Raw genomic sequence first — 24227 nt, forward strand, 5'->3', positions numbered from 1 at the left:
AGTATTTATTTAAAATGTGCACCTTTACCGGTTTGCAAATCATTAAAACGGGTCAATATGTCTGGTTGGCAAACTCTTATATTAATTTGCCTTAAGAATTCGCTGAAAACTGGTCAAAATGAAGCAAAGCAACATTTGAAATCCGATGTGGAAACGCCATTCAAACAGGCCCCAGTCCTTTCCGAGGTGTACTTGAAGGCATCTCTGTGTTGACGAAAGCGTCATGAATGATGTGTAGCGAGTCGCGCTGCACACACGTGTGTGGCCTGTTTGAGGGTCGGTGGGACTGTAGGGGAGCTCTGTAATAAAAAAGGCGCGGGTTTGAGTCGTAAGTTTCTCTCCGACTAACGACTTTGTGGCTGTTTTACTTGTAATTTGTTTAACGAAGACGCACTGGCTCTGGAGTATTTTGGTGAGTGGAAATCTGATGCTGTGTAGAGATTTTTGGCTAGCTTGCCAGCATTGTTGCCAAGTTATATAAAGTAACGGTGTTGAACTTCCGGTAAGAAATTGCTCAAAATAAAACTGTTTTTGGAAAGCTATCGAATAACTCGTTAAAGTGACCTAAGTAGTACAAGTTGTCTAGTAATAAAAGTTGGTTTATTATGTTGTTAGAGACTGTCACTACGAACGACTCTGGCACGCGTGCATAGTAATGTCTGTAATTTTAAACAGGAAATTAAACGTTTTGGTTACGTGTTTTTGCTAACTTGTTGACAAAAGTATTTGCGAATACTTGCATCACATCTGACTACAAGGTAGGACTTTGTTCAGAAGATGTTGAATGAGTAAATTTTCACCATATACACTGGTGGAAGTCTTGGTTTTGGGGCCTAACAGACACTCCTGTTTTGATGTTAACTCTTATTAGCCAAAAGCTAACTGAGCAGGCGCTGATAGTTTTGTGTCGTTTAATTTGTATACAGCGTTAACTCGGACGGGCGGTTGCATTACTTCTTCCTTTAGTTTGTAATTCCCCGCCCGCTTGGACTATATAGAGTGAAAAACGGGCGCCTCCGATATACAAAGGGTTTTGTTTGCTTTTATTTACTTATATTAGAAACTTAATGTGGCCCATTTCCTCGTACTGATATAAAATTATTACCCGCTCTGTTTTATTTATCTAATATCTGAACATTTGTTTTGAGAGTCACCGTTAATGGTTTTTCTTCCCGTTTCTTTGGGGTTCACGTTACAAATCATGCGAGACTTGGTTTTTTGGTACCTGGTTTGAATTTTTGCTGTACCATGTTAAGTATATGATTTTCTAAATGTTTTTCCTGTGTAATATTATTTGAAAAGGCTCAACATTCACAAACAACAACATAAAAATATTTACGTTGTTCACATAAAACTGAATAACTCTGAATCTAAATATTGAGTAAATGAGTTCTCAGCTACATCGTGGCTTCCATCAGATTTGTCAGTGAGTTTGGTCAGGTGATAACTGCTGTATAAGAGAAGTGATTCAACCTGCTGAAGTCTTCAAGAAAACTCTAAACATCTGGAAAATGACATTTTACCTAGAGAATAGAGCTCCAGTTTAAGGTCCATTCAAACTTTGCACTCTTCTCCAATTTTCTTGTGATTTTTCCAATGATTAAGACAAATGTTCAAAGTCCAACACAATGGAACTGTCAGCTGTCTGATTTTTGTTTTTCTGGTCTACTGATCGGTTCTAATCAGCCATGTGTTTCCAGATCAATGAGCAGAATGATGAAATACATCCTGGTAACCGGTGGCGTCATCTCGGGCATAGGCAAAGGCATCATCGCCAGCAGCGTGGGTACAATCCTCAAGTCATGTGGTCTGCACGTAACAGCCATCAAGATCGACCCCTACATCAATATAGATGCAGGCACATTTTCGCCCTATGAGCACGGTACGACAGCAGTGATGAGCGTAAAGACCATGTCTGCATGTAATGCGTGTGTTGTGATTGGTTCTCTCGGACTGTGTCCAGGTGAAGTGTTTGTGCTTGACGATGGTGGTGAAGTGGACTTGGATCTGGGGAACTATGAACGCTTCCTTGACATCCGGCTGACCAGAGATAACAACTTGACCACAGGGAAGATCTATCAGTCAGTCATCAATAAGGAGCGGAGGGGGGACTACCTGGGGAAGACTGTGCAGGGTAAACGGTTACTTTTGCTGGGAAAAGTGGGGCAGGCTGAAGATTAGTATTTAACTGTGAATACTTTTGCACTTTGTTCTCTTTCAGTGGTGCCACACATCACAGATGCAATCCAGGAGTGGGTTGTGAAACAGGCCAAAGTGCCAGTTGATGATGATCAAGTAGAACCTCAAGTCTGTGTAATAGAGGTAAGCTGGCTGTTGTTTAGAACTAACATTTCGAAGTTAACATGCTGTATCCAGTAAACTAACTGGATATGTTTTGGTAATTTCAGTAGCAGGAAGTAATTGTGGGATGTTGGTGTGGCAGCGGGAGGATTTTAATCTCAGGGTTGGATCAAAATTACAGAAGCGTTGATCTTGATAATAGATGTGACACATATAAGCCCCGTTTCCACTGGCAGGGTGGGACGCATTTTTTATGTTTCCATACATGAAACTGGGAAGGGTTCCCTAATATCCGACCCAACCCGTCCTACTTTGTGGGGACCATTCTGTTGGTCCGACCCGACCCAGAAGGGTGGAGCTTGAAACACTGCAATCCGTTGATTGGTTGGGAAAAAAGTCACTTCCTGTTTGAAGGAAAAGTTATATTTTTAAAGTCACTTGAGCTGTTTTTTACTGTCAGTGTGTGGTAGAGGAGAACTGCTCAGTTAAGAGTCCACAGCTTCAGTTTCACTGGCTGCCCAAAACAATGTGGTCATTGCTCTTAGTCTTCACAAAAATAGTGTAAACAAAATAAACTAATCACGCTAATAAAAAGAGCAGAAGAACAATAGTTAACTGAAAGGATGACTACCCGTCCTGCATCTCTGCTGTCTGCAGCCCACCATGATGTGGAGATTCTGTTTTTAAGACATGTCGGCCTGTTAATGACGATGCTGGAGCGGAATGGACTCCTTTTATCGGAGTGCTTATATCAGAGATTTTTGAAGCACTGCTTTTTTTTGTTTGAAATCGGACCAATTTTTATAGTTTTTTGTGTGATTGCTGGTCCAGTGTGTTAATACAGGATGAAAAAATAACTGAAATCACGTGAGGTTGTGTTGTAAAGAATGAAACCAAACAAGGCAGGAAAACTAGTTTATAGCTTAAATATAGAGGGAAAGAGAAAAGAAGTAAAAAACGACCAATCATTAGACCAACTGGCGACTTGAAAAGTGACGACAGACGAAGCCGGCCTGCGCATGTTGTCGGCTGGTGCCAACCAGGACTGGAAATGCGACAAGTGGCATCCCTGCAACTTTTATTTCGATTTCTACCTCCAACATTTTGCGATTTGAAACCAGTTCACTGTACAAAATCATTTTTATTCACTTTTATTTTACAGTTGAGTATTTAAATGTCTCAGGGCCTTTATTGGGACCTGTTCTGTGTTTTGGGTTGTAGTTTATAGTGTTGTTCTTTACACTATACTATATAATATTATGTTAATAAACTAAGTTCAACTAGTGAATCTTTTGGTTTCTTCAGGTTACAGAAGTTATTATACTTTTCAAACTGGCATCATTATTGAATTATATATCGAGATAAATATCAATATCGATCAATATGGGGGAAATTATCGTGATGTTTTTCTTACCATATCGCCCAGCCCTACATGTGGCATTTAAGACACGGACACCGCTGCGTGCACAATCCGCCCTGCCACGGACAAATGTTTTTCTTGTTCTTGCTGCCTCGAAAACAAGAACAAAGTTCTTTACCAGAGGACCAATCACAAACATGCAATTAGAGCTGTGTATTATTCAGAAGAATAACAGACTATTATCTTTTACAAATGAGGGATTTATCTGAAAAATCAGAGCTAAAAGCAGCTGTGAGGCCAGAGAGGGGAAAACCTACCTGAGACAGAAGTGATGAAGCTGGAGTCAGAAAGATAATTACTCCGTTTGCTCTTGTTATTATAGCTGGCTGCTAATGTCTGATTTATTATGTAACTTGCCTCGTAGTATTTGTTGCGTAATGTGTATGTGTTGTTTAGTATCATGTGATCATGTGTTGGGCTGCTGTAATAACAGCTGGATCCTGATATGAAACGATGTGTGTTTGCAGCTGGGAGGAACTGTGGGCGACATCGAGAGTATGCCTTTCGTCGAGGCCTTCAGGCAGTTCCAGTTTAAAGTGAAGAGGGAGAACTTCTGCAACATCCACGTCAGTCTCGTGCCGCAGGTGAGACGGCGCTCACGCTGGACGACGGAGGGAAACGTTGATGTTACCATCATGTTTATGTGTCTGTGTTACGTCAACAGCCCAGTGCGACAGGAGAGCAGAAGACCAAACCAACACAGAACAGCGTGAGGGAGCTGAGAGGCCTCGGCCTTTCTCCTGACCTGGTGAGCTAGTTGTTGTTACGGAGCAGCACGTTTCAGGGATGAGGTTGTACAAACATGGCCACCTGGTTCTTTGCAGATCTTAAATTGAAGTAAAAATAATCAACAACACATGACCTTTTGCACAGTATTTTTAGCCAGGATGCACCAGCATTGGCTCAGTGGGTAGAGCGGTCGTCTTGTAGCCTGAGGGTTGCTAGTTCGATCCTCGGCCTGTGGAGCTCATTTCAAGGTCTTCCTGAGCAAGACACCAAACCCCAAATTTCTCCTGATGGGTCGTGGTTGAACGCCTAGCATGGCAGCTTCCACCATCAGTGTGTGAATGGGTGAATGTGATGTATGATGTAAAGCGCTGGGTATCATCCCAGCTACAGAAAAGCGCTTTGTAAATACAGACCATTTACCATTTTACCATCTGAGCCACCTCCATACTCTCACCACACGAGGTCGGGCATTGCTGTGCTCCAGGAGGATCCCTGGACCAGGGATGTCACCGTTATAGGTTTCCTTGGAACTTTTGTCAGAGAAATATACTATTGTTACTATTATTATTATAACTATTATTATTATTATTATCTATGTACTATCATATTATTCATTTCACAACACTAAAATGTATATAATCATATGAACAGTCCTTATAGGTATTTAACTTAAAGCATTTCTATTGTTTGATGCCAACAAAACAAAATAATTGAGTAACCAGAAACTTTCATTCCATCTAAATCTCCTCTGTTCAGAATAAATAATAAACTCTGGATTTTGCTGAGAATGGATGGAAAGGTTACAGATATGGAGGTGTTTTCCTTTTTAATCAAGAGCATAATTATTTAATGTGAGAGCAAGATATCTTGCACAGGGACCACGAGGCGAAGTCAGGCCACCGTCATGGAGTCAAACGTGTGGAGGTCATGTTGCTGGGCTCTGCTGGTCTTCATCCTGTTTCTGCACAAAGGAGCAGATCCCGTTCTTGCTGAGGGGTTAGGACCTTTAATAGCCCCATCCAGCTCTTTTATAATAGTTATAAAAGAATGTCTTTAATATTCAAGAAAAACTTGTGTCACGAATATCTGTGAATGGATCAATATCAACCTACTATGCGACCCTTGTAGGGTCCAGGGATGACCCTAGTTAAATGCAAAACTAGTGAAAACCAGAGACCAGTTCTCACCAGTGTTGCTGTTTATCTTTTATCGATCCTTCCTTTGCTATAAAGATTGGGTCCCCTCATTAAAGCTTCATTTCCCGGGTCTTTGTGACAGATCATGTGCCGCTGCACCACCGCTCTGGAGAATTCTGTCAAAGAGAAGATCTCCATGTTCTGCCACGTAGAACCTAAACAGGTGGGTGAAGCTCTGGTGAAGCAGACCCTGACTAATCTCTGCAGCGTTAAACCCACCAACCCGTCTCGCTCCAGGTCATCTGCGTGCACGATGTCTCATCCATCTACAGAGTGCCCTTACTGCTGGAGGACCAGGGCGTGGTGAGCTACCTGAGCCAGAGGCTGAACATGCCCATCGAGACCAAACCCAGGAAGATGCTGACCAAGTGGAAGGAGATGTCAGACAGGTGAGTCACGGATGGAAGAGTTACAAATTCCCCTCTTGAGAGACTAAATTACATTTACAAATGTGTTGCCTCCAAAGGTCAGACAGGCTGCTGGAGCAGTGCTCTATAGCTCTGGTGGGGAAGTACACCAAGTTCTCCGACTCCTATGCTTCTGTTATAAAGGCTCTGGAGCACTCTGCTCTGGCCATCAGCCACAAACTGGAGGTGAAGGTACGTGCACACAGACATGAAGCTCGCAGTCTTTTAGCCTAAAGGCTAATGTTGGAAATGAGAGATTAAAACTAAATATGTCAGATAATTGCTCAACAGTTTATCAGATTAATAAATCATGTGCGCTGCTGACCTTTTAAACTGGTAAAACTAAACATCCTAAGCAACTAAATGCAGTTAATGAACCACAAAAGAGACACACCTGTTTGTAGGTGTTCCACCTGAACTGACAGCCAGCCTGGAGAAGAGACCAGTTCTCCACAATGTGCAAATTATATGCAGATTATTTAAAAGTAGCGCAGCCGTACCAAAACTTGCATATATTGGTTTCTGATATTTTTCTGTGAGGAGTACCTCATGTATTTAGCTGAACAGTGAATTAAACTGATGTAGAACATCAGTAGAAATATCCTACACCTCTAAAAAAACAAATGTTAATGAAAGGGCATACAATTAAACTTTAACACATTTATTTGGATTAATGCAGCCATGGATGTGACATCACTTCCTGTTAATTTCCAGTTCCAAAGCAAATTTTAGCCAGATTGCATATAGTTAACGCGTTACTAAGACAACAATAATCTAGTCTGATAATAAAATACACTGACCTGGAACTAAATAAAAGACGAAGGGGGACTGGAGGGTGTGTTAGAGGACTCGCAATCCTCGACCTCCAAATTTGAAAAGTCTATAAATATGAAATGCATCACAGAACTTAAAATGATGCAGAATTATGAAGTTATTAAAAAAGCAAGGAACCAGATATTTTGCTGTCCTCTGAGGTGAGCAGGGGAGACATTTAGTTTTATTCGATGAAGTCTAGAAGTGGCTGCAGGAAGCTGCAGCAGGTCTGATCTGCTCTGGCTGGAACTGAATCTCATTGGAAAGCACTTTGTAATTTTCATCGAGATGGATGCTGTATAAATAAAATCTTACTTATTGTGTTTTTAATCTTTGAACTGCAAATGCAAAGACTTTTTTGTATTATACGGTTACCATGGTAACAGGTAACTGCAGGGATTTGGCTAGTCTGATCCGACTGCAGTCGGCTGTGTTTGCATCTGGGATGACTTTGCCATTCCAGATGTTTTCACAGTCCTGCTTCTGAAATATTGGCCTGATGATGTGAGCGTTGCTCATCAGTTTCTTCTTCTTCAGCAGTTTGTCACGTGAACCAAACAGGTGTTTCAGAAGCGTAAGAAACAGTGCAGACTGTCTTGTTGTCACTCATGTTCATGTTGATCCTTGTGGAGGAGAAGGAGGCAGTAAAATGAGTCATGTAGGAATGCAGGTTTGATTTCAGCGTGTAAGTTGTGTTTCTTCTTGTCAGTATATAGATTCAGCGCATTTGGAGCCCAGTACTCTGCAGGATGAGCCGGTGAAGTACCACGAGGCATGGCAGAAGCTCTGCAGCGCTGAGTGAGTTTTACACGTCCACAGCATGTCCTGTTTTGGTAAAAATCAGCCTTGTTGACATGTTTTTTTTCTTCATTCTTTCCTCAGTGGAATCCTGGTTCCTGGAGGGTTCGGTGTCAGAGGAACTGAAGGAAAGATTCACGCCATCAACTGGGCCAGGAAACAGAAAAAGCCCTTCTTAGGTACGAGATCGTCGTCCAGAGGATCTCCCTGTTGTTGAAAGTGGCATAGCAGCATCAGTTACTCTGCTTGATGTTTCCACAGGAGTGTGTCTGGGAATGCAGCTGGCTGTTTGTGAGTTTGCCAGGAATGTCCTCGGCTGGACAGGTACTGCTCTCTGTAATGATCACTGGAGCTTTTCTTTTGTCTGCAGCAGGATTTAATTAGTTCATCAAACTTCCCACCAAGTAATGATTTTAGGTATCTGAATGCAACATTCCTCCATCCCTGTTCACATCCTGGTGGAGAGAAAGGCCACGTTCACACCAGATCGTCTGGAGGTTTGCTCTTTTGGTTGGCTTTCACACAGTTACAACAGCTGCTGGTAGGGGGCGCTGTTCCCAACACGCCTGCTGGCCAAGAAGGAAAACAGCTGGTTTGAAAACAGAAATCCTTCCAGGTCACTTTGAGTGTGAATGAGCGTTCACACGGCTCCAAACCGTCTGCAGAAATGAAAAGGACTTCATTTATCCCAGAGAGAAATTACAATTTTGTTGTTTATTTAGGGTTTTTTCTGAGTAAATAATAATTAGATACAGTTTTGTTATCATTTTGAAGGATGCTTTCTGGCAGGAGTGATCTATACTGTTCTGTCGTGCAGACGTGGACCAGGATTTATTTAAAGTGGACCAAACAGGACCAGTGTGAAGGTGGCTGAAGATATTTATTATTCCAAGAATAAAGGAGTGCCGCTTGTTTACACTGGCTCGCTTCCACGGATAGTCCGGTTCATTTGGAGCAGTGTGAATGCTCATTCAGACTCTGGTGCAGAAACTCCAGTTCGGTTGTAAACTGGGATTCTTGGGTCACTTCCAGGTGAACTCTGGTGTGTTTGCTTACAGTGTGAAAGAAAATTCAGGGAAACAAAGAGAGGAAGTGACGTAGATCAACGTGGTGAATATTTGTCTGCCTCTGCTGCTACTGGTCGGAAACCAGATCAGGTCTGAACACCAAAGTAACACCAGAAACCAGACTGAATAAATTCATTCTTTACTTGCCGAAAACATGTTATTTTATGTCCTGGCCAATCAATGAGCTGGATTTTCTTCTTTCTGGATCTTTCTTCTTGCTCAGTGATTGTTTCAGGCACTACTGCCCCCTATTGAGCAGCTGTTGTAACTACCAGACCCGGAAGGACTGCACAAATTAAGAACCTGTTACTGGATGGTAAAAGGATATTTGTGAGGGGTGTGCTTGGGAAGTGGAAATAAGATAATGTCATTCTGAGGTAATGTGATTACCTCAGAATGACGCTCTGAGGTGATCACCCTTCAGATATTCTGTGGTTTTAACACCATTCAGCCCCATCCGCCATGGATGACGTCTGGTCAAACCTACAGAAAAGCTCACAGACCAAACAGGAAGTCGGCCATTTTCAATAAAAATATGGTTAATGCTGTATTTTGGCATTTTCGTGTTTTTTATAATTAATTTAATTCCTTCTATAGTTTTTATCATATCTTCCTATAACATGCTCAGAATTAAGCTTCTGACATTTTAGATTAAAAGGTTTTTAAAGTTTACTTTTTTAGAGGCGTTGCCACGGTACCTGAAATCTCAACATTTGGTCATGTGAATGTCTTCCTGTGTCACGTTTAGATGCCAACTCCACTGAGTTCCACCCAGAATCAGAGCACCCTGTGGTAGGTTTCCCTCTGGTCCAGCATCCATCTGACTCATGCCTGCAGCGCTGCCGTGTTTGATCCACATTCTCTTGTTGAACTTCAGGTGATCGACATGCCGGAGCACAACCCCGGCCAGATGGGCGGCACCATGAGGCTCGGGAAGAGGCGGACCATTTTCAAAAGCACCAACAGCGTACTGCGTAAGAAAAGCCTTCAGGTCTCTGATGCAGCATCTGGTCTGGTTTTCCTCTGCTCACAGCTGCTCTGCGTTCCAGGTAAACTTTACGGAGATGCCGAATATGTGGAAGAGAGGCACAGACATCGCTTTGAGGTAACAATCACTTCTCTATCCTTGCTTTAAAAAAACTTTTTATTTTTTTTAATAGAAAGTTTTCTGTTTTTATTTATTTAAAAACATTATTTTAAAAAGTTGTGTATTCCTGTGAAGGTCAATCCTGAGCTGAAAGATCACTTTGAAGACAAAGGTTTCCGCTTCGTTGGGCAGGATGTGGAAGGAGAGAGGATGGAGGTCATAGAACTGGATGGTAACCAGAATCTTCTTTTTCCTTTAGGCCTCGTTTACGCGCAAAAGCTTTGTTGAGTTTTGGCCTCTTGTTTCCATGATAAGAGTTTTGGGTGGAGGAAACCACAAAGGCCTGAGAACAGGCTCCTGAGGGGAATTTTCTTCACAGGGCGAGTGCTGTCCTTCGAGTCAGCTTGCATCTGCAAACTCGGGCCTGTTTATGACGACAGACGACCGCCGTCTTCTGTGTGCTGCTGAATCTTTCATTTATTTAGGCCCTTAAAGCACAACCAGGTTTTGTGAAACATTTATGCTGCCACGAAAGACACAAAGATCCCAAACTTTAGAGCCACAACCCCAAAGAGAAGACGTTTGTTTCCAGTCCTGCGTTGTCACTCCGGCGCTGCTGTTTTTTTTTAAATAATGCAGTATGCATGCACGGAAACATCGTCCTTGTCACCTTGTCCAGGTGGTGGTGTTGATGGTTCCTGCAGTGATCCCCTCTATGGTTGTGGGGTGGCTCGTACCCTGGCCTGGTTCAGCAGGTCCAGGCCATGATAGTTTCCGTTAGTTTGCATGTATCTAAATGACCTGAACGTAGGAAAGTTCTTCAAACTAAATCTGACTTTTCAGATCACCCATATTTTGTGGGAGTGCAGTACCACCCCGAGTTCACCTCTCGCCCCATCAAACCATCACCTCCCTATCTGGGTTTGCTTCTGGCTGCTGCAGGGAAGCTACAGAGCTACTTACAGAAGGGCTGCCGCCTGTCTCCACGGTAACTAGATGACACATCAGCTTATTCATGCAGTAAAATATGGAGACTAATGCAAGCGCTGTCTTTACAGGGACACATACAGCGATCGGAGCGGCAGCAGCACCCCCGACTCAGAAATAGCAGAACTGAAACTGCCTGCAATCACAACTGACTCTGCATGAAGTTCCTCCTGCTCTTTAGTGTCATGAACTAAATACAGGCAGCTGGGGGTCACATGTGGCCCCTCATTTCTGGAATATCCACCTTGCCTTCCTTCAGTAAACTGCATGGAGAACTCCAGATCCAGTCCTACAGACATCCCTCTATGGTTGTGGCCTTATTGTAAATATACTACTGTAGTCTTGTGCAGTTTTATAGTTTGTCTGAAATGATCTTATGCGACATGGAGGGACAATGAAATAAAGACTCAAAAAAAAAAAATAAAAATGGAGTTCACCTTTTATTGCACTGCATTTAACATGGTTTAAGGTTACATTCATTAAAACTCAGCTCCTTTAGTTCCGGTTCAGTCTTCAGAACTTTTCCTCATGCTCCAACAGACTCCAGCACATCATCCCCCCCATCCTGCTGGACCTAGAAAACAAACTTCAGGTCAGTCCTCATCAGCAACATTTTCTGAATACAGTCATGGCAGCCTGATCTCAGTCCCATATCCGCTAGAGTCATCCAACAGTCCTCATTGTAATAAAATGTCATCACTGATCACATTAAGTCATTACAGGATTTCTGTAACACGTACCGTCAGGTGGAAGATGTGCGTGCACCCCCACTGGACAGTGGCAATGGGATGTCATGAGCAGATTAATGCCTACGAGAAGAAATAAGTTAGACATGTAATGTGTTGCTTGTAAAGGTCTGTAGGACAGCTGAGTGGCTACTGAAGGCAGTTACTGGCCACAGCAGTCACAGACAACCCAATTTTCTTGCATGCACTTGGAGAGCCATGAGCTACAAACAAGCTCAGACCCTTAGGATAACATGCCATAATATTAAACCCCATCAATTTACAGAGAAAATTACCTCGACACTCTACAGTTCTGTTGCACCTGGATCAGCTCGGTCCATCACCTAAACAAGACACATTGAGTTAGCAACTGGAAATGAGCAGTTATTTTAATGTAGGAGTGGTAATTAAAGGCTCAGCTACATAAAACATCAATCAAGATTAATCTCAGTGAGGGCAAGTTTGTCATCACAGCCTGTTAGAGTAAATGCATCCCAGCTCTGGGCTGTTATTTACCTGTAAGAGGAATCTGTAGCCAGGTCCTCCTCCTGCTGCTTTAAGGTTGCTGAAAATCTGCAAGAAGATTGAATCAAGTCAGAAATCCCACGCATTCGACTGATGAATACACTTAAATGTCAGTGTCCTTCCCCTAAATGTTGCTGAAACAGTTACATTTGAACTGAACAGCGACCGTCGGTGGAAGTCTTCATCTTGGCTTCCTATTGACCGTTCGCTGTTACGTGGAAACATGAACGGCTTCGATTGGAGCCTGTGGCCAACAACGCAGACTATTCTCACCTGCATTCTGTGTAGGTGACCATGGTTGCAGAGAATGGATAGGCTGCTGTTTTTCAGTTGATCCTGCAAAAGGAGAAGATGGTTAAACTGTGGATCTTTTATAGGAATGTCAGGACACTTTAGTTTTTATAAAACAAGTCATTTCAATAGATTAGTTTCTATTGAACAAGTAACCCTGATGACACACTGGACTTTAAGTTAACATATGGAGGAACTTTTTTTCCTGAGCTGAGCTTTCCTTAACTTAAACTGCAAGTCCCCTTTACATGACTTAATTTTTTTTTTTTTCGTGATCCATAAGCCATTCTGTTAGCCTTGTTTATACAAATCTGCTAAGTGCTTACGCCTAAATAAAAAGGAAGAATGTCACATGGGTCAGTGTAACATTGTTTCGATGTTTTGGAGTTTATAGAAAAGTCATCTTGATTAAAAAAAAAAAAAAAAAAAAAGGAGGAATGCCAAGGACGCTCCACTTGGCCACGTGGTTTAGACACGTTAGCATTTAAGCTATCACGATGCTAAACTGAAACAAGGCCTTGTTCTAATTTTGACTAAGGCAAGTTTTAATTGATAGTAAAACAGCTAATGCTGTTTAAATCTAACAGTGTAGGCATAAGACGTAACTGCAGCATAATGTAGTTGCTTTAAAGCGAATCTTTGGAAATGTTAGCTAACAAGCTAGCGCATTTGGCTAAGTAGTAGCTAACTACTGACGCATTTAATCTAGAAAATAATGCTATGTTTCCAAGTTAAGATAAGTTGTTATGCGCAAGAAAACAAGTTAAGTGTGAGTTCAAAAGAAAAGCATGGAAACCACAAGTTGAAAAATTAACTTCAGCCTTACCGAAAAGCTGTATATAACTCTTCCGCCTCACCGCGGATGACAGGGAGTAAAGAGGGAAAGGCGTTAGCGGCCGCTAGTTTTATATAGCACAATCAGTCGATCGCTGATTGGCTCGTGTAGTTCACGTGGACATCTTGCATCATGGGAAATGTATTCTTTTGGGGGGGGGGGGGTTTGGGGACTTAGCTGTTCTGCGAAGTTTACTGCCAGTTTTAAACACTTTAATCCCACAACTAAGATTCTCATGCTTTCCTAGACTTGCTTTTCTCCTCTATTGCATGGGGCAAACGTTTATAACTGTGTTAAAGAGAAAACTATAAAGAACATCCAGGCCCGAGCTTGAGGAGAATGATCTTTAACCTGCTTCAGAACCACGGACAGCTACACAACTTTACTGGTCGGTCGCTTCAAATTTTAAGAGGCAATGCGCGCGATATACAACTTCCACTGTGGTAATTGAAGTACATGGAAAAATTTCCACTAAAAAAGATAAATCAGTGCCAACAAATAAACCAAGCTTTCTCGCAGCTTAAGACCTTGCTAAGTGTCTTTCATAACACACAACTGGTTCATTCAGGGCTGCAGCAGGTTTATGGTTTTACATGGGTGAAATCACGAGAGCATAGGTAAGTCTATCACATGATTCCTGCGGTCACTGCGCTCCGCGTCTCTTCCTGAGCAGACGGCAGCAGCAGCCGGGGCTCCGTGTAAACACGCCGCGCGCACAGGGCTTTGTTCCGCACGCACACAAACACGCACCCACACACCGCAGTATCTCATCTTCTAGTCATGCCATGGATATTTTGTGGCAATATCAGTTCCGAATCATCCTACTGGGGGACTCCACGGTGGGGAAGTCGTCGCTGCTGAAACGCTTCACGGACGGAATTTACAGCGATGTGGCGGACCCGACGGTCGGGGTGGATTTTTATGCCCGTTCGCTTGAAATTGAGCCCGGGGTTAAAATAAAGCTGCAGCTCTGGGACACAGCCGGCCAGGAGCGATTCAGGTAAGGGAAACAATGGTGGTAGGTGGGGAAATGGTGCAGGTTTGATTTGACGTGCGGAGACAGAGAGATTTGACGGTAAATCGCGACGAGGCCTTTGGTCGCTGCCGCGTTTGTTGCTCTTTTCAAACGAAACCTTTTGTATGAAAGGAAGGGAAATTTCTTGTCCCATTGGGACGCATTTCAGGATGTCTGTGAGTAGAAAAGGGTCAGGGTGAGATTAATGCCCCCGGCCTGTATAACAACAGCGCATATCGAGCTGCATCACTCATTCACGGATGATGGGCAGCCTCCTCATATTTAGGCCTCAGTTTGATCCCCTTACATTCTGACTCCACTGTCTCCAGGGCAACGCAGGGATGACACGTCTTTTCAAGACATGAATTCTTCAGGTGTGCTTATTTTCCATTCATCTTTCCTGTTGCTGCCTCTGCTTCACACACTTCCTTGTTTCAGAAATGATTTTCTCTGAAGGACTTTGGTGTCCTCAGATGCAGCTTCGCGCTTAGATCATCTTACCCGTTTGAAGCCCAAGCTTCTGATGAGTGTTTTCCTGCAGGCTTCAACACGCTTTACACTTTCACTTCTCCTGTAAGTGTATGTGAAATCAGTCAGCTGTTTTTAAACCGTGTATTACAGATTAGGGTCTGTGTCTGAGTGATGCCCACAGATGCAAAATATGGAAACCTTTCCTCATCCTCAGTAGGGAAATTTAATATTTTTCTGCACCAATGCACAAATACATTTACTTTATCAGATCCACCTTGCTAGTAGTTGTAGCCTCAGTTTCCTGTTCTTACCTGACAGGAGGCACCTGGTGTGGTCTTCTGATGCATTCAGGTCCAGACAACTGCTGCTCGCTGGATGTTTTCTCTTCTTCAGACCATTCTCTGGAAACGTTCAAATTCACTTAAATCCTATTTCTTCCTCATTCTGATGCTCAGTTTGAACTTCAGCAAGTCGTCCTTACCATGTCTACATGACTACATGCTGCCATGTGATTCGCTGGTTAGATATCTGTGTAAATAAAAGAAATGAACAGGTGGACCTAACAAAGTGGCAGTGAGGGTATGTCTGCAATACATTTGAATCTGCACCTTTTAAACCAACATAAAAGAAATCTGGTGTGATTATATTACAGTATAGTGCCATAGGTTGACCAAGGAGGCTCTTGAACCCCATTCATACCTGGTAATAACATCTATTGTCTGTTAGGATATTTTTGGATAAGGGAAATGCATCTGTGCACACAAAACCTACAGGTTTTAGATCAACCACATTTGGACACAAACAAACTGGCCTTGTGGTGTAAAAACAGTCTACAGCATGACCACATTCACACAAGTTAAGCTGGACTCATTATAACATATGAATGTGTCTGCAGAGCTCTCACCCCACACAGAGTGGAGGATTGTGGTTATGCAACCAACACAGATGCAGGCCTCCAAAAAGATGGATGTCATATGTAGGTTTCCCAGGATTAAAAACAAAATAAATGGGTGGAAGGCAAAGGTGAACTTAATTTCCTTTTAATACTTAATTTCACTCCTCCACAAAGTGCTTGTTTTCCTACTTTTAGTTCTGCAGCATCACCAAGCTAAAGGCTCGACAACCACACTGAAACTAGCAAGTATAACCAATACCCCACATACAGTATCTAGAGACAAGCCCCAAGTGGCACCAAAGGTTGACGTGTGTTTGTAAAACTGCTCGTACAACCAACGCAGAGCAGACTCAGAGCCATGTCAGGCTCTTAAAATTTATCCTGTTATCAGTCTCAATGCAGGAAAAATCTGCTTAACAGATGTTAAGACTATCTGCAAACTATCTTTTACGTACATATTTTGGTCAGTTTACAGACGTAGCAAACGGTGCAGGTCCACCAGAAACCACGAGGCCAGGATTGTGCAGTATAGCTCACATGCAGCCAGCCTAAGGAACAGAGAAGAAGAAGAAGCCGGGATGCATTTAATAACCACACAGACTGCTTGTTTCTGAGAAAGTGCATGATCATGATCTCCATCTACACCATGTTTGTTTTTGTCTGAAACTAACATAAGAATTCAGTAGTGAGCACTGAACTCTGCACCGCCCTCTAGTGGATGTATGACCTAACAACCATGCCAATGTAAAGTATGCATGCAGGGCAGCAACGTTCAATAACTTTTGCAACTAATGTACCTATTTATGCACGTAAAGGGAGCATAAATGAGGCTTAAGCCTTTGGTATGAACTTAGTAAAATTAGGACAGCTGGGTATTTTGCAGCAGTAAGCCTAAGTACCAAATGTCAGAACAGCATTATAGAGGTACTTGACCTGGCACTTCTTTTTAGTCAGCTTATGATTTAAAGTCAATTGATTAAGGCATTGGTTTGGTCTTAACCTGTTGATAAATATGTATTTCCTCCCTTCCAACTACCTCCGCAGGTTACACACCACTTTTAAAGCCGAGGTTAATGAAATATGAGTGATGTAGACTATTCCAGGTTATAATCATAACTGTAGGTTACACTTATTTCAGACCACTAACCAATGCTGTTTATCTTAAAAGCCACACTGTACTCCAGTAGCAGATGAGGCTGCAACAGAAATGCTCCTGTTACATCAGCAAGTAGTCCAGTAAATAGTTGCTCCACAACATGTCTTTTATCAATTAAAAAAAAAAAACAGTTTTGGTTGAAAATTGTCCCAACTTGTCAACACTTTTGGCTTGACATGAACTTGTCTCACTTCACTCAAGATATTTCCTGAAAGACGGACAGTAAATTCTTCTCCAAGACTTAATGCTATCTGTTTTAGGCTCCTTTTCTGGTGGCTTGGATGACTCAGCCTTCAGTTGCTAATATGTCATTGTTATGTCTTCCCATCAGGTCCATCACAACGTCATATTACCGCAACTCCGTTGGAGGGCTGCTAGTCTTTGACCTCACCAACCGCAAGACCTTTGAGCACATAATGGAATGGCACAAGGAGGTGAGTGAGCACATCCTGCCTCACCACATGGTCTACATCCTCATTGGCCACAAGAGCGACCTCAACAAGGACCGTAAGGTGAGCCGGGATGAGGCAGAGCAGCTCGCTGCTGAGTTGGGCATCCGCTACGTTGAGACGTCGGCCAAGTGCAACAGCAATGTGGACCGGGCGTTTGAGCTGCTGAGCAGAGACATCTACGAGCTCATGAAGATGGGGGAGATTGTCACCCGTGATGGCTGGGATGGCGTGAAAAGCGGCCTCACTGCCAAGGTCCTTTACCCAGGAGAGGAAGAGGAGGAGATAGCTACCACTTCTGCTGAAAAAGGATGCCATTGCTGACTGAGAACTGCTTGTGTCCAAACACTGTCCCATCACACTGTGAGCTCACCTCGTCTCACAGCCGTCCATCAAAATCGAACCACTCAGGCTCAGCACCCTGTGATATCACCACGCATCACTTCCTCACCTTGTGATTTATGCCCTTTTTTGTGTGGGTCACTCTGACAACTAAGCAAGTTGTGTCTTGTTGTCCATGTGGCGTAGCATGAGTCAAGATGTTTTGGGCCTTGTTTTGTTCAGAAAAACCCACAAAACATGTGATTTTGGAATTTAGACTGTTGCCATTTCTCATTTTCTCCGTACTGCAGCAAATGGATGACTTGGTCAAAGAAGGTACAGAAGGACTAATGCTATGGGTCTGGTCTTACTTTTATTCCATGGTACTGTTGTGGGTTTCTACCTGTCAAGGTGTGCAATGATTTCCTGCAATCTGTTGTGACTCTGAAATTGTAAATAATATTAACAACTACAGAGATGAAGACTGAACAGTCAATGAAACCTAATTAATAATTGGTAGTGTGAACAGATGCAGCTCACACTGTAGTATCTCCATATTCAACCAGTGTGCCCCTCCTGCTGTTGTAAGCTGTGTGCACTCACGCCAAACTGACTTAGAAGTTTCATCATATGTGAATAGACGAGTAATATCTATAAATAGAGATTATTTGTAATTAAAGTGTATACATAAAAGATTAAATCATTCTAATTAAGATAGGCGATCCCATTAAGGTATCTGTACATAACATCAACGTCAGCGGGCAGCATGCAACAGGGTCTTCTCTTGGTCATCAACCTTTAATGACAGAAACAAAAGGTTGAATTTCACCTGCAGCCGTTTGCAGTTTCAGTAAGCATCCATTAATTATGTTTAAAGCTCAGTCCTAAAAAATATCACACAGGCCAGAAGATTTAAATGTGCTAACTCATAAAATCTGCCGTTATACATGGATGGGTTGATGATGTGTTCCAAACACATAACAGAGAGTAGGAACTTTGGGTATAACTGAAGAAAAAGTTAACATTCAGATTCAGGATGTCAGTATTTAGTTCATTGCCATTTTTTGTAGAATTCAGTGACAGGATTAATATGTCTCATGTCTGTGCCATATGTGGCAAACTCATTTCTCTGCTGTTTTACACCGACTGGAGACAGAAGAGGTAATTACATTATATTAAAAAATCACAACTAAAACAACTATTCTGTTTGGGTGTGAATTAAGCAAGAAAAGTTCATCGTGTTGCTTAGTAAGCGTTAAGCTTTTCTAAGGTGTTTGGTCAAAATACCACAGGGACAACGTACAACAGCACCCTTACCAACTGGGTTTTAACAGCCTAGTTGGATGCAACCAGTTTGAAGCTGGACTTAAACTTGCGTCTGCGTGCGGTCGGCTACGGGTAACTGACGCTGGTGAATTTGCTCTCGCACTCGAGTGTAGGGGAATGCATCGTTTTGGTATTGTGTTGCAATTTCTCCTTCTAATCTGAAGGTGGCAGCAGGGGTGGTATCAGCCGGTAAACTCACCAGGTTGGAGTTCTTTTGATGGTTCACTTCACTTCTGCTACATATTTTCTGTTTTAAAACAACAATGTCGTCCAACATGGTGCAGTGTCTTTATGAGCTTGTGAAGGCAAACAAAGAAATAATTCGATCAGCCGCTCATCAATTTTATCCTTTGGATGTTGTTTTTAAAAATGGCGGTTACCACACAAATTCAGCAAGAAGATCCAGAAATCCAGAAACGCGTAATCCCAAACTGACCAATCACAAAGAAGTACGTCCGTGTAACTGCCTGCAAAGCAGGGTTGCACGTCAGGTCTGGAAGAGGTGCGCGTCGAGTCTACACGGATCTACATGGCACCTGGGGAGGTGATGCCGTAACTGACTTACGCAAATGCCACGCAAATATAAATGCAGCTTTAAGGCCCATTTATGCTTGACGCAGAAGACAGATACACAGACGGGTGGACAGTTTCGTCCATCTTCTGTGTTGGTTATGCACGTAACTTGGTCTGTTTTTACAGAGCTTAGCTATCTGTTGTTTGACGCAGAAGACGGAGCAATACCACCAGAAATCGCGGGGGCAGTCCTGAGCAGAACAACTGACATGCGACCAGTGGAAGAAACAAACCAGATAAGAAGGGAATCCAGAAGGAAACAAAAAAGCAGAAGATTGAAGGCGAGCACAGCAACTAGAAATTGCGCGAGCTTTTAAAGAAAGGATATGCGAGTGTTTTAGGATGTGTTGGGCGGTTGGAATCAACTTTATAGTGATGCATTTTAGCACCGCAAAATGGTGTCTGAAACTGATGACATGTCGCGAAATTGAACTCTGAACCTAGCACTGACCACTAGTGGAGGAATTGACTTAACAACCATGGAAAAGACATTAACATTTTCCATGCAAAAGATGCATGGAAGTATGAAGACGGTGACATATGACAATTGAAATGGATGTTGCTATTTACGTACATAAGGGAGCATAAATGGGCCTTTATAGTGAGCCCTCCTTCTTCCTCTTCCATGGAGAGTCCTTCCTTTGAGTTGAATGAGACAGCATTCTGCTAGCAATTGGAAATTGGGACACAAATTACACTCAATATTCATTGAAGCTCACACACACACAGAACAAAGGAACATAGTCTTCTTGATTTTATTATGTAATGATTACATTTCTGCAAAGGTTAATTTTCTCCAAAGCCTTTCTTGTAGCAACACACAAACTAACAGAAAAAAGTTACCCAGAAACTGCAAAGTGTCTGTTAGCCAAACTAAAGAACCTGAAATGTCCATCTAGCATGCTAATGTGTTAGCTTCAATAAAGTCTTTAAAATACTTCGATATTCCTCCTCTGCACTATGTTGTCAGTTGGTTCTGACCAATGTCTTGGGTAAAATCAGCTCAAGAGTAATGGACCAGGTGGGTAAAACAGTCCAATAAAATGTGGTTTTAGCTAACTGTTGCTGGAACTATGCCTTCTAAAATAAAATCTTACAGCCTGGGGCTCAATGTATAGATGGATGCCTCTTCTTGCATTTAACAGAAGAGCAGCTTGTCTGCAAAGATTGCGCTTAACTCGCTTCTCGGCTCCAGCATGAAAACATCATTTTAAAACCAAGGTAACTCTAAACTACAGAACAGCGTTGTGTTGTGTGAGTTGCTAACTTGGTAATTGCCTAAGATACCCAAATATATGAAAACATAAATATATTTTCCCCTCTTCATATTTCCTCTTTTTGCCCAGGCTAGCTGCTTCCTTTTCCACACCTAGCAAGCTTAGCTAGTAGCTTCTTTGCTCCAGACATGGTTACAGACATTCATAGAATCAACTTACTCTCAGAAAAAAAACCTTTTTCTCATTATTTCTATAAAGCTGCTCTGAAAACATAACAGATGCCACTTATATTAATCTCAAAAGGAAAAGTATTTAAACTTAAATCTAAAGCTGAACGTAAAATGGCTTCTTTTGGTGAAAGTATTTTTGTTTTAGCCACTTCTCCCAGGTTAGTCATTCTTTTCTGAGCAGTAAGTTGCATTTATAATGAACACATATCTGCAAAAATGAATTCTTCTGAAGTCTGCGGCAGCTGTAATCTGCCTGATAATCTGCTGATAAGCCTGGAATGTTGAACAGACCATAACTTCTCTCTATTACCTGATCCACCCAGCTTTCACAAAAACACATCTTTACACAAACACAGAGATTATGCATTCTGTAGATTTTACTTTGCATTAAAGTGACCAAACTCACTTAAACAAGGTAATTTATTTATTTTTCACTTCTATGTAATATCTAGGACATATAGTGTACAGTATGGTTGCAGCCTGTTATTTTATAAGGAATGTATTCTGGTAAATCTGCAATTTCCCTTTATTTTTACTTTTCTGCTCAGATTCAAATTTGAAGCTTCCTGGTGAACCACCATCAAACCGGGGGCCTGTATACACTCTGTTTTTGTTTGTGCAACAATCAGATGTTAGCATTTAATTTCCTCAATGCAGATAAAGACTTCCACCACCTTTCTTACTTGTATCTCTCATGTATACAGGGTTAAATTGTGTAATATTCTATGTTAATAGTGTGCTGTCAGGAAGCTGCTCTCCAGTGAGCATGACTCTCATTCCTCAATGCTCAGAACAAGAGCTGCATTATTAGACACCTCTAAACCACCAGTGAGAAAAGTCCAAGCATTTAATTTACATTTTCAACTGTATTTTTTAATCTTACAAGTTGTGCTACCACATTAACAGCAGCTGTGGGGACGGTGACCACAGAAACCACAGTCTGAGGTCTCTTAGCCAAAAAGTGTGACTGAAGTTATAAAACAGAAAATGGATGTGTTGACTTAATAACATCATGACTTACTCTGCACACATTTCAAAATTTATTTAGATGCAATAAATATGTAGGGAACAGCATAAATAATGTTCATTTCTGACATATTCAACAGACAGTTAGCTTTTAACCAATTTATTCTGTGTCCATTTTTACATTATGAGTAGAATATGATGATCTGATTGCTTTCTGAAGCTGTAATATTCGTTTAATATAATAAATTCAAGATGGTGCACTAATTGTCTATGTGAATCTAGAAAGTGGGTAAGTTAGCTTTCGCTAACACTGGCTTTACTAGTAGTTTGCAAATGTCTAATTAGTCAGTGTAGCACATTGATTTTTACACTCCAGAATGTTGTGCAAAGACATTTTTACTAAATTAATAATTTTGTTTTTATTGTAGAGTAAAATTTCATGTAAACTTTTTTTTTGTTGGGCTGAAGAATTAACTTTATTATTTTTTTTATTTTTGTAAAACAAATAACATAAAATGACTTTTAGAGTAGGATGTTTCGACCTAGTGAACTAGAACTCCCTTTATTTAAGTTTAAGTTGTACCAAATGAAGAGTGTTGCGCTGTGCCAGGTTTCCGTTGGGTAGGAAGTACAGGTGAATGTTACCGCACTTCCAAGAAAGAAATCAAATACGCACATTTTAAAATTATGTAACTGCACCATTTTATTTAATTTTATTCTATTTTTAAATCTCTGTTCAGTCTTCTTTCTCAGAATCAGCAGCTGTTTGGTTGCAAACGCAAGATGGAACAGCTTCTGGTCTCCAGGTGCCACATTCCACAATATTATTCCAGAACTTTTATTTATTTTATACATACTATGTAAAAGGGATTATCCTTTTCTTTAATGTGATTTTACTAATTGTTTAAATAAATAAATAGATGTCAAATAAATTCTCTTTGACTGTTTTGAGTTTTCTTTCTTTCTTTCTTTCTTTCTTTCTTTCTTTCTTTCTTTCTTTCTTTCTTTTTCTTTCTTTCTTTCTTTCTTTCTTTCTTTCTTTCTTTCTTTCTTTCTTTCTTTCTTTCTTTCTTTCTTTCTTTCTTTTTCTTTCTTTCTTTCTTTCTTTCTTTGCTTCCTTCCTTACACAAGGGTTTGGCGCCATCTTGTGACACATTGAAGGACTGTGACCTAAATTTGTCAGTCTGAATTATTTAGGGTTTTCAAGATAACAATAATATTTAATAATGATAATACTAATATTATATTATATTATATTATATTATATTATATTATATTATATTATATTATATTATGTTATATTATATTATATTATATTATATTATATTATATTATATTATATTATATATTTGACAGTATATTTGGCATTAATTTACTCTAAACCAGCTAATTTCATTGTTAAGAAGCACCTACCCATTCGTTTTGAACGAGAGTATGTTCAGACCTTTAAATTAGTTTATTTCATAATACTATGGTCTTCATTATTGTGTCCAACCCCAACAGAATTATTTGTAACCTCACACACAGACTCAAATGTTTTTAATATTGGCTATTGACGAAATGTGGACAAAAACAGTAGGGAGACCAAATGTATATGAAATTTAAAATGTCTTACTCTTTCATATACTATCTATGCACTCCTATGCAATGCAGAAAGAACACAGAAAGGTTTCCTACAACACCTGAAAGCAGCACAGAATAACACGGCCAGCATCCAATAAAAGACAACGATACTAGTTAACTCCGCCTGTTTTCTACCCATCATGCTTTTCGAACGGTCAAATCTTACTTATAAAAGGTTTAATTTCTATTAATATCAACAAAAAATGTTTAAATTTGAATTTTGTGATTGTTTTAATAACGCCTAAAATTACCAGACAGCTGTAGGAGGACATGGTCAAAATTTAGACTCTGAGTTAGGGGCATGTTCTTTTGGTTTATATAGTACAGTGAAAAAACGAGTCGTTAAAAAGGGCTTCTATCATGTTTGATACAGGGGAGGTGAGGGTGTCTCATTTCCTCTGCGGAATCGCCATCAAGAGATTTCGGAAGCATAATTTTTGAAGCACGAGGCTGCTAGTGATCAGTATTCCTGGCGCCTCAATCTCGTATGTGAAAAGAAATGTGTGGTGAATACCCTAAAGAGTACAAGAGCTATATAACAGTTTTTCAATAAAAATGAACCTTAAGGACCACTCATCTTTGCAGTTTTAAGGCTCAACTCAACATGTTAGCATTGCAAATGTTAGCAGAAACGTTTATCTTTGCAGGACAACTTTATTAGATGAAATGTTCTATTGCCCCAAAATGGAAAGATCTCAAGGGGGAAGAAATAACTGATCCAGAAGTCTAAAATGGAACTCAGTTAATAGAGAGCAAAGCCACCTGACATTAAATATTCCACAGTATCCCACTTAAATAAACAGT

General features: G+C 41.1%; 2 protein-coding genes, 1 long non-coding RNA gene and 4 other non-coding genes across 8 annotated transcripts; 3 read left to right on the forward strand and 4 right to left on the reverse strand.

Annotated features, from left to right (window-relative positions):
* The first annotated feature begins 243 nt into the window (after positions 1–243).
* Positions 244–11194, forward strand: ctps1a (CTP synthase 1a). Of its 2 annotated transcripts, none has more exons than XM_042011470.1 (18): positions 244–412; positions 1701–1882; positions 1964–2134; positions 2222–2322; positions 4189–4305; positions 4386–4469; positions 5729–5809; positions 5884–6035; positions 6113–6245; positions 7576–7664; positions 7749–7843; positions 7926–7988; positions 9480–9523; positions 9609–9705; positions 9781–9836; positions 9954–10050; positions 10662–10806; positions 10877–11194. In XM_042011470.1, exons 2-18 carry the CDS (start codon positions 1705–1707, stop codon positions 10965–10967), a joined length of 1794 nt encoding a protein of 597 aa, XP_041867404.1. In that variant the 5' UTR covers positions 244–412; positions 1701–1704; the 3' UTR covers positions 10968–11194. The 2 variants fall into 2 exon arrangements, with proteins under 2 accessions (XP_041867404.1, XP_041867405.1); XM_042011471.1 differs by having other exon boundaries at positions 257–328.
* Positions 11195–11234: 40 nt separating this feature from the next.
* On the reverse strand, positions 11235–13258 carry LOC121656469. The gene is made up of 6 exons (XR_006013397.1): positions 13173–13258; positions 12329–12391; positions 12047–12103; positions 11827–11874; positions 11546–11614; positions 11235–11379 (listed from the first exon to the last, which is right to left on the reverse strand). It is a non-coding gene; the product is annotated as an uncharacterized LOC121656469 (long non-coding RNA).
* On the reverse strand, positions 11440–11513 carry LOC121628392. Its single transcript, XR_006008164.1, has one exon. It is a non-coding gene; the product is annotated as a small nucleolar RNA SNORD99 (small nucleolar RNA).
* On the reverse strand, positions 11660–11790 carry LOC121628385. Its single transcript, XR_006008158.1, has one exon. It is a non-coding gene; the product is annotated as a small nucleolar RNA SNORA44 (small nucleolar RNA).
* Positions 12167–12303, reverse strand: LOC121628393. The gene has a single exon (XR_006008165.1). It is a non-coding gene; the product is annotated as a small nucleolar RNA SNORA16B/SNORA16A family (small nucleolar RNA).
* A 300-nt stretch (positions 13259–13558) lies between the features above and the next one.
* Positions 13559–22732, forward strand: rab42a (RAB42, member RAS oncogene family a). Its single transcript, XM_042011474.1, has 2 exons — positions 13559–14181; positions 17050–22732. Exons 1-2 carry the CDS (start codon positions 13967–13969, stop codon positions 17489–17491), a joined length of 657 nt encoding a protein of 218 aa, XP_041867408.1. The 5' UTR covers positions 13559–13966; the 3' UTR covers positions 17492–22732.
* A 1035-nt stretch (positions 22733–23767) lies between these two features.
* LOC121628390 lies at positions 23768–23903 on the forward strand. Its single transcript, XR_006008162.1, has one exon. It is a non-coding gene; the product is annotated as a U11 spliceosomal RNA (small nuclear RNA).
* Positions 23904–24227: the final 324 nt, after the last annotated feature.

The sequence above is a fragment of the Melanotaenia boesemani genome, chromosome 17, assembly GCF_017639745.1.
Source record: "Melanotaenia boesemani isolate fMelBoe1 chromosome 17, fMelBoe1.pri, whole genome shotgun sequence".
NCBI lineage: Eukaryota > Metazoa > Chordata > Actinopteri > Atheriniformes > Melanotaeniidae > Melanotaenia > Melanotaenia boesemani.